At 55.4% G+C, this 15,996-nt stretch overlaps 1 protein-coding gene across 3 annotated transcripts in view; it reads right to left on the bottom strand.

Annotated features, from left to right (window-relative positions):
• ZMIZ1 (zinc finger MIZ-type containing 1) overlaps positions 1 to 15,996 on the bottom strand; it is a 150,110-nt gene that overhangs the window by 35,833 nt on the left and 98,281 nt on the right. For all 3 annotated transcript variants that reach the window (XM_065922707.1, XM_065922709.1, XM_065922708.1), the window contains exon 5: positions 567 to 711. In XM_065922707.1, coding sequence (XP_065778779.1) covers positions 567 to 711 — 145 coding nt within the window. The remainder of the gene's footprint in view (positions 1 to 566; positions 712 to 15,996) is intronic.

The raw sequence follows: 15,996 nt of genomic DNA, 5'->3' as shown, positions 1-15,996 counted from the left end.
TTGCCGGTCCTGACCACGTGCTCCTTCTGGGGTTGGTGGAGGGCAGACTGGCCAGTTCCTCAGTGCCTGGTGCCTCTGGCAAGCCCAGTATCACCTGTGACGCTGGGTTTCCGTGGCCCTGCCCCTGTGTTGAAGGCCCAGCCACCCTTGACTCCTGCCTGGGTGGCCTGGGCTGTCTGACACCTTCCGGAATCCCTTCCAGCCCTGACTATGACTCTGCTCAGGAAAGAGGGAAGGCTCTGGGTTTAGGGATGCTAACTTTCTGCTGAAAATCTAGAACTAAAGAAGAGACAGCTCTCCACTGAAGGGATCAAGCAGTCAGGCTGGATAAGACGGTGCTTTCAACTTCTGTTTAGATGGGGGACAAATAGCACTCACCCATGAGGATTTAAAATACGACACCTGGATTTTAGAAAATGTACTGTCCTCCTGACTACTCAGGGGCCCCCACCCCAGTTCTCTCACCTGGGGGCGTGCCCAAGGAGACCCGGGGGCCCGAGCGGTGGCTGTCCAGCACCCGCCCAAGCAGCGCCCGGCCCCACCCCGGGTGGTGCACACCCACTCACCTGTGCGACAGAGTGGGTTTCATGGAGCTCATGGAGTTGAGGGGGGGCTGCATGGGGAGTTTCCCGGGGGGGTCGCTCTGGCGGCTCTTCTGATGTCGGAGCAGCAGCAGGCGGCCGAGCTCCTCGCACCAGGAGGACAGCAGGGCTGCAAGGAAGGACAGCATGGTCAGCGAGCTCGTGACTGGCCACTGCGCCCCGCCGCGCCTGGCCCACCTCGCCCACCCAGGCTGGGCGCTCCTCACGCTGCCTTTGCCCCCACCTTGACACCAGTATTCTTGCCTAGACAGTGGGATTAACGCCTGAAGGAAAGAGGACCGAAAAGCTGCTGTTGCTGAAAGAGAAGATCAGAGGAGGGCAGAGTATAACGGCAAAGAGGGCAGAGTCAAGACGACGGAGAGGACCGCAGAGGCAGGGCCAAGCTGAGGCCCGAGGCCAGGAACAGACTGGCATCTGCCCAGGTTAGGAGCTGCTGGTTGCCCCCACACATCTGAGGGAGGCCCACACCCCTGGACTCTGGACAGTCGGCTAACATGGCTTCCTCCCCATGAGTGGGACCCCAAAATCACAAGGTTTAAACAAAATCTGGCTCCTTCCTAGAACCTGTTGCTGTTCCCAGGAGTGCTTGCAGAGTTCTCCTTCCCCCCAAAGTGCCCGGGAGAACACAGGTACACCCACCTTCCAGGCAAACCTGTGATGGGTCCCTGTGCTACTGGGCACAGACGCTTGAAAGGACAAAGGATTTCCAGGGCAGAGTGGCTCAGGGGTGGGGCAGGGGCTGAGCCAGAGCCTGCCAGGGGCGCCAAAGGCAGGAGCAGAGGAGAACCCTTCACATCCAGGCCTGGGGAGGCCTCGGAAACCAGGAAACGCCGCCAGAGTAAGCTAGGTGTTGGGGGATGAGAGAACGACTTTCCTTCATCCTGAACTGTGCCAGTGAGGCCACCAGATGCCAGACGCACCCTTAAGGTCAGTGTTTCTGGGCAGTACTTAAAAGCTGAGGTTAGGGGAAGGAGTCAGAAGTCAGGAAGGCAGGGTGGTCACCACCTCGCTGGGTGATCCTAAGGAGCTCACAGACGCTCTCTGGGCCTCAGTCTGCTGGCAGGGAAAGAAGAGTCATGACTCACGCTCTGTCCTTCCTCCAGGGCTGTGGTCAGGGGCAGAAGGGGAAACTGCGGAGACTGCGGAAGCAAAATGGGTCGATCACAGCCCAGCCAATGCCCCCCTCCTGCCATCAGTAATCAGTCAGACGGATCTGACAGTTCCAAGAAGTCGACCCAGTCAGGGGGTCAGGAGCCCTCTGAAGCAGGGCAGGACGCAGAGCCCACTAGCTCATCTCCAGGCTCAGCCATCTGAGCACCGTGCAACACGCCTGTGTGTCCTTTTCCTGAATCCATCCCCTGTGATCCATGGTATCAGCTGTTCTCTCCATTCTACAGATAAGCGGACTGAGGCTCAGACAGGAAGTCACTTGCTCACAGCAACCACTGCGGGGAGGGGCAGACACACAGATGGTGCCCCCACTGTGTATCCCGGTGGGTGAAGCCCAAGGCTGAACCAGAATGTGGGGGAGGAGATGAAACTCTTCAAAAGGCCCAAACCAGGACTTCCCTGGTGGTCTAGTGGTTAAAATCCCCGCCTGCCAATGCAGGGGATGTGGGTTTGATCCCTGGTCAGGGAACTAAGATCCCACATGTCACAAGGCAACTAAGACCCAACATAGCCAAATAAATAAATATTTAAAAAAAAAGGCGGGGGGCCCAAACCAGGTGGCCACGGTCTCCAGTGCCCTGACTCAATGAGAAACTCTTCCTGCTTCTTCTGAGTCACACCCTTTACCGTGTTCAGCAGGCGATGGGGGAAGAGGCAGAGATACACGAGGCCCTGGAGAGACGGCACAGTGCTGCCAGTTCAAACCACCCAGACCTTGGGTAGGCTCCCCTAGTAGCCCAAGGCCTGAAGAGGCAGGCTGGGGATCCTCTGAGGCCCTGCCAGGCTCCACGTGGGCCCCTGGCCCAGGGAGGCTCTATCAGGAGTGTGGAGTGGGGCCTGGCATCTTGAGGGGCAGCAGGCTCTTTCCTACCCCTCACCGGGTGGGCACGGGCCAACAGGCAGCTTTTAGGACCAGCAGGAGAACACTGTCCATCCAGCCGTGCTGAGTGCTAGCTAGGAGGGAGGTGCTCACGCTCCCTGGGCCTTCTGGGGACCAAAGGGTGAAGGAAGGGCGGTGGTTCTTGTGGGGATGGGGTGGGATGGTGAGGGGTCCCACCAGCATCATGGAGTATGTTTGCCTGGCCTGTGAGGTGGGCAAAGATGCTCAAAGAGGCACATGAGGTTGACATACAATCTGTGCCCTTCCCAACAGGGCACCTGTTTCTCCCTCCACGCGCGGGGATCAGTGGCCGAGCTGTCTTAAGAGCTGCATTCTGCCCCCTCGGGGGGCCTCACGACGCTACCGCCTGCTCAGGGAGGAGACTGCCAGAGAGGAGAGGCCCCCACCCTGGCTTTTGTCTGCCCAGAAACCACGGCAAAACGCCCCCGACACGGGTGCCCAGCACACATCTGCCGCAGCTGGAGGGGGAAGCGGCCTATTCATCGAGGCTGGAACAAACAGAAATGGATTTCCAGATTGCTCCATTCTTCTCCCAGGCCCCTAGTTACCGCTTCTGTGCGGGGGGGCACCGGGCATCTGGAACCTCATTTGCACGCCAAGCACGAGGCCCAGCGGATCACAGTGATGGAGGGGCCGCTCGGCTGCCAGCACAAAGGATGGCCGCAGATGGTGCCGCCTGCTGTCTGCCCTGCCCACGGCTGCCCCTCCTGGCCCGCGCTCCTCCTGGGGGGCCACCAAGCCATGGGAGGGGCTGGGGGCACCTCGGGGGCATTCGGAGCTCTCCTCCAATGTCACAAGCCACTCCCACATTTGGTCAAGGACGGCCCTTGTCCTCCTATTGCTAGCAGAGTGGTTTTCCGTAGAGAGAATAAAGGGAGTGGTGTTGAGGGGCCTGGGATGCTGTGAGCAGATGTGATGTGGGTATTAGGCGGCCCCGATACAACACAGATGCCAGGACAGCCGCATTCCTACAACCAAGAGGGAAAGGACAGGGAGCGAGGGAGGCACCACCCGTCACCCCCTCGGCCTGAGCGGCCAGCTGGCAGAGGCCACGCGGGCAGACGCAGAGTAGAGAGACACAGGGCAGGCTCTCATCACGCTGCAAGCCAACACAAGCCGTTCCGAGGCAAATGCTGGTTAGTGATAACACATGGGGATTTGCAGCCACAAAACCAGAGACTCAGGAGGACAGACAGACAGAGGCAGGGAGGGGATTATACAAGGACAGAAAGACAGCCTGGTAGGGTGAATGTCTGGGTGTGCGTCTGTGGCTATGCCTGGATCTGGGCTGTCTGTACACGGCTGAGTTGAGTATGCCTCTCTGATGAGGTGACACCAATGTCTACAATACTCCCGGGGAGGGGAGGAGAGGGGACAATGGTGAGCATGCCGTGGACGTGATGACTAAGTGTCCTGGCTCTGGGGTTCCACAGACTGGGCTTGAACTGTGCCCTGATGCTCTCTAGCTGGGAGATTTCACACAGGCTGCTTCACTGCTTGGAGCTCAGTTTCCCAATCTGTGAAACAGATTTTTATAGGAGCTGCCCACCTCAGAGAGTGGACATAAGCTGTAAACCGGTGCTGTTAGTCAACCAAAAGAGAGGGAGGGTCGGTGGAACATCCAAGCAGAAGCCAAAAGAGGAGGGTTGGTGGAGGCCCAAATGACCCTGTAACTCACAGCAGCCCCAGAAAAATCGCATTCACAAGCCCTGCTCAATCGCACACCCACCTCAGCCTTCACATAGCACCCAGATAGCAGGTGAGGTACGGACTCCACAATCACTCCAGCTCGGTCTCTATCACCCATGCAAGACCTTGAGCAAGTCACCTAAGTTCCTGTGTCTCAGCTCCCTCATCTCTAAATGGCGGTGGCAGTAATTCTACTCCCTGTATCACAGACCGGCTGTCAGGATGCTGGTCAGGTGCTGAGTTACCACCATGAAGTGAAGGAACAGCATCAGGCGCATAGTAGGTGTTCTATGTATATTTGCTACAATGATGATCGGTATTATTGACCTTGGTTGGTAGATAAGCGAGGATGGGCTTTGGTGTCTCTGTCCACCTCTGACCATAGAGCAGCAGCCCCAGAGGGTGAGTAGAAGAGAAAGCGGATTCCAGCCAGGGAGGTTGCCCTTTCGCACTCCCACTGCCTGCATGTGCCTCTGCAGCTTATCCAGGAAACCACAGGGGACACTAGGGTTCCATGGGCTTAAACAACTAAGTCATCTGCCAGCAGCATGTGTCTTACAGTCGAGGCCGTAGCACGGTGTGACTGGTGGTGTGTTTTTCTTTCCCAGCGATACATCAAATGGTGGTGTGTGTGACAAAGGGGGCTGTCTCCTATTCCTGGGACCCAGTAGATGTGTCCAGGGGCCCCTGTGCCAGAGGGTGAGATGGTAAGGTGGAGTGAAAATGAACTCGGGGTCTGAGAATCACAGAGGACACAGGATGCAGATCTGAGGGTGGGCTCTGGGGGAGAGCCAAGTTCCTGAGATTTGCTCCCCAAGAGCTCCCTGGCTTCTGCCCCTACAGCTGGCAGCCACCACCGTATCCTTTAGAGACAAGTAAAAGGATACCAGACGTAGAAATGAGGGGAGGTCTGGCGCGAAGCTATGGGGCATCTTAGTCCAGTCTGTCTGAGATGTGGCCTGCCTGGAAACAGTGACAGGCCCTGTGTGTCTGCCTCTGCCTGCAGCTCCCGGCAGAAGAGATGCCCAGGCTGGGCTGATCCGATGAACTACTGCGGGGCTGCCAGTCTTACCCGAGAGAGGCGGCAGAAGGAAGGGGCTGCATGGCTGGATCTGGGAACCATCCGGGCTCCAGGTAGGGAGGGTGGAGCTGTAATCTCCAGACCAGCAGAGTAACCGGCAGACAATGAGTCACTTATGGGTGGAGGGGAGGTAGAGGCTGGGGTCTGGGAGTCAGAGCATCAAAGGGGCAGATGAGTTCGCCTGGGCACATGCAAAAAAAACTGTCCCTTGCTAGGCAGAGCCTGGGCTTAAAAAGCAGCCAGAAACCACAGGCAGTCAGGTGGACACACACACACACACACACACACACACAAAAGGCGTTTGTTCTATATGAAGACAAGCAGAGGGATATTCAGACAGAGAGCGGCCAGGATATTCAGTCCTGCTAAGGTCTGGGAATGGGGAAGGGATGAGAACAGCTGAGGGGGGGCGGGGGGAATGCAGGGAGGATAAAAGGCCATCTGGGGAGGAGGGTACAGAGACCTGGATGTACGGGCCAAGCAGAAGAATTATCAAATGTGCTGCAGCCCGGGGAAGCTACACGCAAAATGAAACAAAGACGTATTAAGTATCAAAGAGCATCTTAGCGGCTAAAAGGCTGCTGCAGAACAGAGGAACTCTGAGTGAGTGAGTGTGCTGAAGGAGGGCTTCTGAGACCCAAGGATGAGGCAGGGCTCAGGGGTGCCCAGGAGGCATATCTGCCAGGCAGCAGCCCCTCCAATCATGCTTTTGGGGGGGGGGGCTGGAGAGGCAGAGTCAGAGTGTGGCAGAAAGGGCCCCTGGGAACATGCAAATGGAGTTCACTGTTCAATGAAATATACTAATGATACATTTTCAAAACGCTTCCATACATTAGCTTACTCCATCCACACAAGACCCTCTGAAGTGGCAGCAGGAGCTCAGTGGTCCCTCTCCCAGCAGGGAAGCCTGGCCACGGGCCATGCCTGGTGAGTCAGGGCAGAAGAACCAGTCCTCCATGCTGGGCTCCTCCCCCTCTCCTCCTTTCCTCCCTGCCACAACTGAGTTCCTGTTCCCGGATCCACTCGAATTCCCCAGGATCACCTCAAGCCACCTCGGGAAGACGGGCACCCCACCCCGCCCCACCCTTGGGCCACTGCAGCCTGATTATCTTTGCAGTCTGTCGCCTCTGCTTCTTGCCTGTTCCAATCACCTTCTGCAGCGCCGTCCTTTCTCTCCTGAATGATGACAAGTGCGTTCTATCATTTATCTCAGTCTCCAGTCCCGCCTCCTGCCAACCCACACGCTAGAAGGCGGCCAGGGGAATTTTTCCACAAATGTATGCTGTTCACCTCTTTCCAGTCTGTGTCCCCGGAGGCTGCACAGGGCCTGGGAGGTGGCAGAAGCCCAGAAAACATGCTGATTTCACTGAGAGTCAGGCTACCCCAGGGACGGTTGGGGGTGGGGGGGTTCTACAGTGACAGTGTGAACCCTGAGGGCCAGGATGGGATTCCAGGGGTTCGCTTCTGCAACCCTGGCACCCAGCACAGGCTATGAAGCCAACACACAACTAACAGATGAAAATGTATTGCATCGACATTACCCAGTGCTCAGAAGACAGGCAAGACAGACAGACACTGGACACATTGCATCTGACACCCAATCGATCAGGGTCATATCCTGACCGGCACCCTGTAGCTTTTAAGCCTGCCAGCAGCTCCCCATTCCTCGGGGTCAGGGACCCAGTTCCAGGAGCACCAGTCCTGAGTGGAATCTGATTCATCATGTGTCCAGGCTGCTGCTGTCATCAAACAAAACCTACCGCCAAGTCAAGTGACACCTGATTGTGACATGCACACCCATCAGCCAGCCACTCCTAATTAGGGAACGAAAGGTAAGCAGATGACAGAAACAACACCCTTTCGTTAATGCAGAAGGGCCAGCTGTGGGCACTGGTGTTCATGTTGATGCGTCCGTCACACCCAGGATGACAAAGGGCCTTCCTAGAGCATCTCATCCCAGGCTCCCTGGAGATGCAGCTGCTGCTCCTCCTTCTGCCTCCTGACTTAGGCCACACCCTCCTACCTTCTGACCTTCTTTTATCTCCCAAAACATGGGGTCCTGCCTGGGGCCACTGCCCAAGGAAGCTTGGGAGGGGGAAAAACAGTGAGGACTCCTGCCTGTGCCTGGGGACCAGGGTTCTTCTACTCTGCAGATCCAGGCAGAGAAAAGGAGGAATGGTGAGCGCCCAAGAGGGATGGGTGAAGGGGGCTGCTGAGATGACAATGCCAGCCTGGGCTGGCCTCTACATCTCATCTGTAAACTGGGGAGCCACAGGCCTTGTGTGAGGAGCCCTAACATGAAGGAAGGGCCTGAGATTTAAACCACATGTGCAAGATGGCAAGTCTTATGCCAGAGTCTCAGCTGGAAACTGGAAGCGGTCAAATGCTCTCTCCTGCTTTTAGAAGGCAGAGTGGCTAAAAGCACAGGCTTCAGTCAGGCCACCTGGGTTCAAATCCCTGCTCAGCCACTTAGCAGTTGTGTGACCATGGGCAAGTTACTTAACCTCTCAGTGCTCATGTTTCCCTTTCGGTAAAATGGGGACAATAAATAGTACCTACCTCCGAAGCCATCATGAGGATTAAACAAGCTGATACACATAAAATGCTAGTGTGATGCTGAGCAGGCTTCCCCAGTGGCTCAGTGATAAGGAATTCACCTGCAATGCAGGAGCCACAGGAGACGAGGGTTCAATCCCTGGGTCGGGAAGATCCCCTGGAGGAGGGTGTGGCAACCCACTCCAGTACTCTTGCCTGGAGAATCCCATGGACAGAGGAGACCGGGAGGCTACAGTCTACAGGGTCGCAAAGATTTGGACACCACTGAAGTGACTTAGGACACACACACGCACATGATGCTGAGCATATAGGAAGGACCATAAGAATAAACTATTACTCTTTCTGTTGTTGTTAAGAGGTTTCTCTGTCTCCCCATCTACATACTGTAGCTCAAATAAAATACAATTTCTTTCACCCATCTCCAGGAGGATCACAAAGAAGGCTTATATGCCTTGGACCCCTCTTACACTACTTTCTTCACACTGGGTGCAACCTGGGTGGTGCTATTCCCTAGCACCCAGTGGGAACCACATCCAATGTTTTTCTCTGCCAGACACTCTGAATTGGGCAGACCAGGGCCCCCATGGAATTAAGTCCCAATAGCCACTCACTCGGACTCAGCTGAGGCCGTGCAGTGCAGGGGGCTAATCTGGGTGGACTCCTGCCTGCAGAGTGCCTGGGCAGCGGGCAGACCCTCGCCCCCCTTCAGTCCCTATGTCCCTGTGTGTCCAGCAAGAGGCGGGACAGGAGCCAAGTTCAGGATTCCTGCTCTGATCCATGACCCCTGAGAAGAAATTTGTCCCCAGAACTACCTGCCTGTCCTCTGTGGGCCCACCATTGCTGGGTGCCCCAGAAACAGAGAAAGGGCCCCTCCCTGACAGTGCTCTTGGATCATCTCCTCCCAAGAAATGGCACAGGATACACGTGACCACAGAACATCAGGGCTGGGGGCTGTGGTTGTCTGACCTCAGGAACTCAGGCATCTGTTCTATGTGGCCACTGACCCAGCGGGCAGCCTGGGGCCACATGTGTATCTGTGAAATGAGGTGAGAGCACCGCACTACGGATGGGGAGGACCTAATGGGATCATGGAATGGCACACGGACAGGCCTTTTGCTTTCCCAACCGACTGATGCCCTCTGCCTCACTGCAGCCTCACAGCGCCCAGCAAGGGGCTGGCCAAGGATGAGATTGTCCGTGTCTTATAGAGCAGAAATGGAGGCCCAAGAGGTGGTCCAAGCAGCACCTCCACTGCTGGTCTGGGATCCTTTCCCTTTCACCCCCACGTCAGTCATGTTACCTATCTGAGAGAAGGCACATCCCCGGGAGATGCCTCCCACCCACCTCCCATTCCCAAGATTCGGCACCACCCCAGTGCACTGTCCCTGGTCTGCTACTAGCTTCCTGTGTGACCTCGGGTAACCTCCTTCCCTCTCTGGGCCTTATGTAAAAGCAAGGTGAGAGCCTGTGCTTTCTGAAATCTGTTCCCCATGAATCAGCCCTGTCCCCAGAGGACCCTCCTGATCCCCTCCTCTCGGTCCTGCAAACGCCAGTGTGCACAGGGCCCGGAGATGTGGGTGGGTGGGCAGGTGGGCGGGAAAGACTCGACAGCCTCAGCAACTGGGACCACTGACGGGTGAGAACCTCCCCGTGGTTACAGAAAAGGCTATTCCCTGGAGTGGGGGGGAGGGGGTGGAGGTTGTAGGTTGAACTTGGGTGACCCTGACAGCTGACCCCTAAAACATAAAACCAGAGATGTTTTCCTTGAGGGAAAACCCTGCTCTCCTGCAAAATGGCTGCATCATCGCGCTGGCACCAGCAGCAGCAGCAGCACACTGTCCTGAGTTTCAACCGCTTCTGGCATTTCTAGATCATTCCCACACTTTGCAGCCAGCTCTGTCATCTCCCATCACTGTGGGAAAGAAAGTCAAAACGAGGAAGGATCGACAACTGGCCCTTTGGCTGTGAGTGACCCTGTTCCTCTCCAGCTCTTCCTGGCTGCCCCTCACCCACCCACACTCGGGTATCATGTGCAGAGAGACTGACCAAGACGGGTGGTGCCCGGTCCCAGGATTTGCGGAGAGGCCTGTGGCCCGGCCCACCCAGCCCTACCTGCTTCCCCGGGCAGATCCTGCCACCTGCAGTCCTGTGGTCCAGGCAGGCAGGAGAGGGCCTCTGGGCTGTCCCTCACTCGGGAAGTGTGAGGGACCAATGTTCCCACCCCCTCTCCCCAAGGGCTGCCTGGGGTGGCAGGAGCTGGGAGTCTCCAAGTCTGTGAACTCATCCTGGGAACTGAACTCTGGGGAATCTGGAGCTGCGGACAGCTGATTCCCAAACCAGTTCTGCTGTCCGTCAGTCAACCTCATGGAGGAGGATGCTCTGGGACCCAAGAGAAGTCAGACAGGTTGAACCTGTCCGTGAACTTTAGGAAAATCCCATCCCGGAAAATTCCTTGTCCACCTCACACCACCCTCTGGGCCTTGTGAATAGCTCAGATTCAATTGGAAAGACAACTGAAACAAGCTCAAGGTGGGGTAGGAGGTTTCATCAGAAAGACAACGCCTTTCTTCTCGGGCCAGGGTGGGGGGGGGGGGTGCCCTGCAGACCTACCAGCCTGACGGATGGGCCTGGACGGGGCAACAGCCAAAGCATTGCTATTTGCAGAGAACAGCTGGTAAGGCACTGCTACCACGTACAGAACCCCGTAGGGGCACTGGCTCACACACGCTTTGCCCCCTTGGACTTTTATAAGCCACCTGATGGTGGGGAAGTCACAGCTCCCATCTTAGAGATAAGGGGTCACAGAGAAGCTAGCTAATCTGGCTCAGACACACCTGAGCTTGTGGCAGGCCATGACTAAGGCACGATCCCCTCATCTTACCTGGGATATTTGCTGGTGGTGGGCTGAGTGTGGGGGGTCTAGACCATCTCAGTTGAAAATTATGCAGCGTTAGTAGCAAAGCAAGTGTTCTGAGAAGGGGAGGTGCCCTGAGCCACCTCCACAATGGGCCGAGGCCAGGAGGCCTCCGTGTACTTGACCCCAGATTCAGGGAGAACCTGAGTTCCAGCAGGACAGACCTCTCTGGCTACTCAAGCATGGACCAGAATATCCATGGGGGCTGGGGAGTGGTGTGAACTGAGAGCCAAGAGTCTCCCTACCTCATCTCATTCTGAGGTAGCCTTGGAGCAGGGTGGAGGAGATCCAGGTCCAGGAGGAGGAGAGGCCCAGGGTGGTGAGGATGGTCTGCCCAAGCCACCAGCCCTGGGGTGACATTCCCAGTGCATTTGCAAGACAAGATGGGAGTCACACCCACCTGCCTGCTGGCAGAGACCACGCCCCTCATTCCTGCTGGCCACCTGGACAGATGTCCTCTGCTCCATGGACAGCTTCTCCTGGGGGTTAAACACTTCTGCCTGCTGCTCCCGACTCAGGGAGCCCGAGGGCATGGAGGGGATACAGGAATCAACTTCTTCCCTGGGCACTTTACTTTCCTGAGGCCTCCCAGCTGTGTACTCTGCTTGGCTGCGTCCTCCTGCTCCCAGTTTAAGAAGGAGAGGTCGATGTGGGGCCAGGCCCTTCCTAGGGCCAATCAGACCCCTGAGACCAAACACACAGCCTTCCACCTTTGCAGAGGGCCAGAAGGCCGTGAGTCTGAGTGCTCTCTCCATCAGCTTCAGCCCCCACGTCCAAACTCAGGCCCTTGGCTCTTCCTGTGGGAGCCAGGAGCCAGGGACAGACCCAAGGACCCTCAAATGGCAGTTTCCTTGCACCCAGTCTGGGCTCGTAAAGCCAGGGTTGACCGCCTTGTTTCAGAGCCCCAGGGTTTCTATAGAGAAACCACCTGGAAAACCTCCCAGCCATAAAGAGAGTGGCCAAGGGGACCTATGGTGTTGTGACAGGGGCAGGGGGCAGGCGGCACTTTGCTGGTGATCCTTGATCACTGGGAGTTGGGTTCAGGTCACTCACTGCTCTTTCAGAAAGAGCAGATTCTGGAAAAAGCTGCTCACCAGGACTCCAGCTCTCCTGCCTCCAACTATTTGGACCCTACCCCACTCCCTTCTTCCCCTGAATGAGTGACGTGCTTAACCTCAAAGGATCTCAAGTTCCTGGTGCAAGAAATGCAGACAGTGGTCCCTACCTGCCGCTCCCAGGTCCACGCTTGTGAGGGGGAGGCCCAAGCACTGGGCAGATGGCTTAGAGGGGTGACAGGCCACTCCAGCTGTAGTCACTCTGGAAATCAGGGTACCTGACTGGGCCCCATAGCTGGCATTTGGTGGCACAGTCAGATGTTACTTCTTGACCCCGCACCATGGGAGATGACAACCTTCCAGTGGGTTCCCTACCCAGAACTGTGTGGCAGGGTTTTCTCTTATCCCCTTATCCAGCAAGGGCAGCCAACTGTGTCTATGTCTTAGCTTCCTAATTGGCCACTCCACTTTTTCTGAGAACCCTTGAGTGTGGGTGTTTGCTGGAACCCTGGAAACCACCCATGCCTGGCTATCACAACCCCCTCCAGGTGCTCAGCAGGGGTTGGGAGTGGATGACCCAACTGCTCCCAAACACTAAACTGGCTTCTATTTGTTCCACGGGGCTCTCCTTCTAAACGGCAGGGGTCCCTGATGTATTTTGGAGACTATCTGCCATTCTTATAGCATGCTGTCTACTTGTTTTATTTACATATAGGTAAACACCATTCAAAGAAAACCTGACACAGAGACAGAATTTATAGAACACTTTGGGGGAAGCGGGGCAGGAAACACGAGAGGAGTTTTCTCCTTGCAGAAGCTCCTTTATGTGATGAAATGATTCTCTGTGAGGTTTCTTTAAATATCCAGCTGCCTCGTTGCAATGAAAATAAGAATCATTTATAAGAATTCCATTTACATCAAGCACTTCCTGGCTGCACCTGTCACTCGGAGTGTAGCACACCTGGGTGATGTCTAGGTAAGTGTGGCCTGGATGGTGAGGTCCCAGGGCAGGACTGAAGCACCGGGGTTTCCAGGCCAGGGGTTCTTGGTCCTGCCTGTGCATCAGAAGCATCTGGAAGGCTTGTTCAAACTCAGAGTGTTGGGTCTCACTCTTAGTGGGGCTTCTCATTCAGTGGGCCTGGGGTAGAATTTAAGAATTTGCATTTCTAACCAGGTCTCGAGTGGTGCTGACGCTGCTGGGCTGGGAACCCCAGTTTCAGAACCACTGCCCTAGACTGATGGTTAAGCTCAGTTGCCATTTGCTGCATGAGCGGGGGCGGGGGCAGGAAGAGCTTCCTCCCTCTCCCCTTTACACAAGCTCTCTGGCCAGGAGGACTGAGTAACTGACAGATGGCCTCTGACCACGCTGCTGATTCCCCCTGATCGCTGTGTTCAAGGCTCTGGAGGTTTGACCCTGGACTCTCTTCCAGGCATCAGGCCAGGAGAAAGAAAACTGGGCAGAGTCAGGAGTGGGTGGGCCTGGGTTTGATCTACTATGTGAACTGTGTGGTCCTGGGCAACACCCTAGCAGATGTGCATACCTCAGTTTCCTCACCTGCATGTCAACCTGTCTCACCCAGCTGCTCTGAAGGTGTAACCGGCCAATCTAGGTCATATACACTTGGCCACATGGCATGTGGGATCTTAGTTCCCTGACAAGGGATTAAACCTGCATATCCTGCAGTGGGAGCTCGGAGTCTTAAACACTAGACTGCCAGGGAAGCCCAACAGGGCGACCTTGACAGTGACTCCTGTGGACTGAGAACTTGATTCAGACTGGGCGCTGTCCTGGCCACTTTGCACACACCATCTCACTCAGGGCGACACTTCCAAGAGGTAGTTACTGATATAGCTGCCTCCTCATATCGGTCTTCCCTCCACCAATCACTAGCGTGTTATCTGTGTGGCCCTGAGACCTCCCTGCCTGGGGGCTTGCCTCCTGGGGGCCATCAGGACTGAGCTGACTCCTGCAGGACTCAGCATGGCTCCTATGACTCCCAGGAAACAGCCCTCAGGGCAGCTCCAAGTAGGCAGGCGGGGGCTAACAGCAGCCTGGGCCATCTGCAGTTCAGGCCAGCTCCCTGCTTCTCTCCCAGAGCAGCTGGGGGAGGGAGTCGTCATTTGTTTAGGCCTCTGCAGTGTTTAATCACCACGCAGTGCTGCCTCCCTCCCTCCTCCTTGCTCCAGCGCCTGCTCTCTCCCTGCAGGAAACAGCATTCTGCCTTCTGCCTGAGAGAAGCCATGAAAAAATGAACACAGCACCCAGAGAGGAGACAGGGAGCAGGGAGGGGCGTCGGAGCCAGATGACCAGCTGGAGAAGACAGGCTGGTCCCAGCCAAGCAGGCTCTTGTTGGGCAAGCTGAGGGGGCTCTGACGGGCTGGCAGGCCACGGGGTCTTGGATGGCCATTGGTCTCGGGGTTCAGAGCAAATCCATCTGCCTCTGAGGGAGCCAGAATGCAGAGCCCGGGTCTTCCTGCAGCTTTCGGAGAATCTGAGGACAGGAGTCTCTGCCTCTGCTCTGCAGAGGGCCAGGTCATGCAGGGACATGCCTTCGGGAAGGTCAAGTCCAGGCCAGGCAGAAACTTGACACACTCTTTTTCTCCATCCATTTTCCCAACAATCCTGTGATGGCAGTATCACTATCCCTATTTTCCAGGAGGAAACTGGTGCTCAGAGAGGTTGAACCTGCCCAACAAAAACCAGCCAGAACAACTGAGTGAGATCTACTTATTTCTAATTAATAAAATGACTTTTATTTACCTAAATAATGCACACATAGTCTCCTTAGAAAGCTAACATTTCAGATAGAGGGATTAGGACCCACATCTGTCGGACTTCGACTCCACAGTTTTGCTATTACATCTGATGGTTCCACCTCGCTGTTAACACTTACACACCCTCCCTTCTTTACTTTTCAGTGGTAGTTTTTGAAGAAGTAGTGTGTGCGTGTGATTAAAAATATACAGAAGTAGAAACAAGATAGGTTCTAAAAAACACAGTCCCAACTCCCCAGTCTTGTAGCTCAGTTCCTCCCACCAGGGAAATCGTGCTCGTGGCTTTGGTTTTCCTTCCAGAATTGTTCTGTCATTGACATGTATTGCAGTCTTTACACCATCTGCCTGGAAGTTTCCTGCCCTGGATATTCACACAGTTCAGCCCTTACCAGCTTATTCAGGGAGGGCTTCCCTGGCCTTTCGAGCTTGTAGGTGGCAATACCTACACCACCATCTGACTCTATAACCCTCCCCTGCTCAATCCTTCTCTGTGGCACTTACTGCCTTCTACTTTTTTATTTCATGTCTCATCTGATGCCCCACTCCCTGCACTAGAGCAAAAGGTCTTCCTTTTTTTCTGTGTGCTGTATTCACTGCCACATCCCCGGTGCCTAGAATAATACCTGACACACAGGTGACGATCAACATCACCAGGAGCGCCTGGCACGGGCCTGGGCATGGGTCTGCAGGGGCAGACCCCACCTTGACTCAGAGGGTGGCATGTTATACATGCTGAGTTCAGCCTCCTTTTTCAGAATAGAAGTTTCAGCTCAAACAGATCGTTGTTCCTAGAAGACAGGAATGTGCTTTTTGTACCCCTTGTTTCAACTGAGGACTCAGTCTGGTCTGGGGCACACAGAGCCCAGAATGACTAGACTGGAAACTTGATCCCTACCTCACACCACAGACCAAAATAAGCAAAATAATACATTGTCTGGAAGATGGTATATGGGAAGAAACCCCTTCCATGAAGATGGAATATCTCCATGACCCTAGGACTAAGGAAGACTCTCAAAGAGGACACAACAATCACTAACAAGGAAGTTGAGAATTTTTCAACATTAAAGTGAAGAACTTCTGGTATACCCCTCAAGACTAGCGAAAAGGCTATCACAGGGGAGGGGAGTGTCTGCACAAGACAGAGGGTGCAGAGTACATGGCGAGTCCTAGACTAAAGGGCTCTGGGGAGTCAGGCTCCCCAAGACTGCCTGCAGCCACCCACGAAGGCTTCTCAGACGAGGCAGAAGGTGACT

The sequence above is a fragment of the Muntiacus reevesi genome, chromosome 2, assembly GCF_963930625.1.
Source record: "Muntiacus reevesi chromosome 2, mMunRee1.1, whole genome shotgun sequence".
In the NCBI taxonomy this organism is placed as follows: domain Eukaryota; kingdom Metazoa; phylum Chordata; class Mammalia; order Artiodactyla; family Cervidae; genus Muntiacus; species Muntiacus reevesi.
This window is presented reverse-complemented; position numbering and strand designations above follow the sequence as displayed.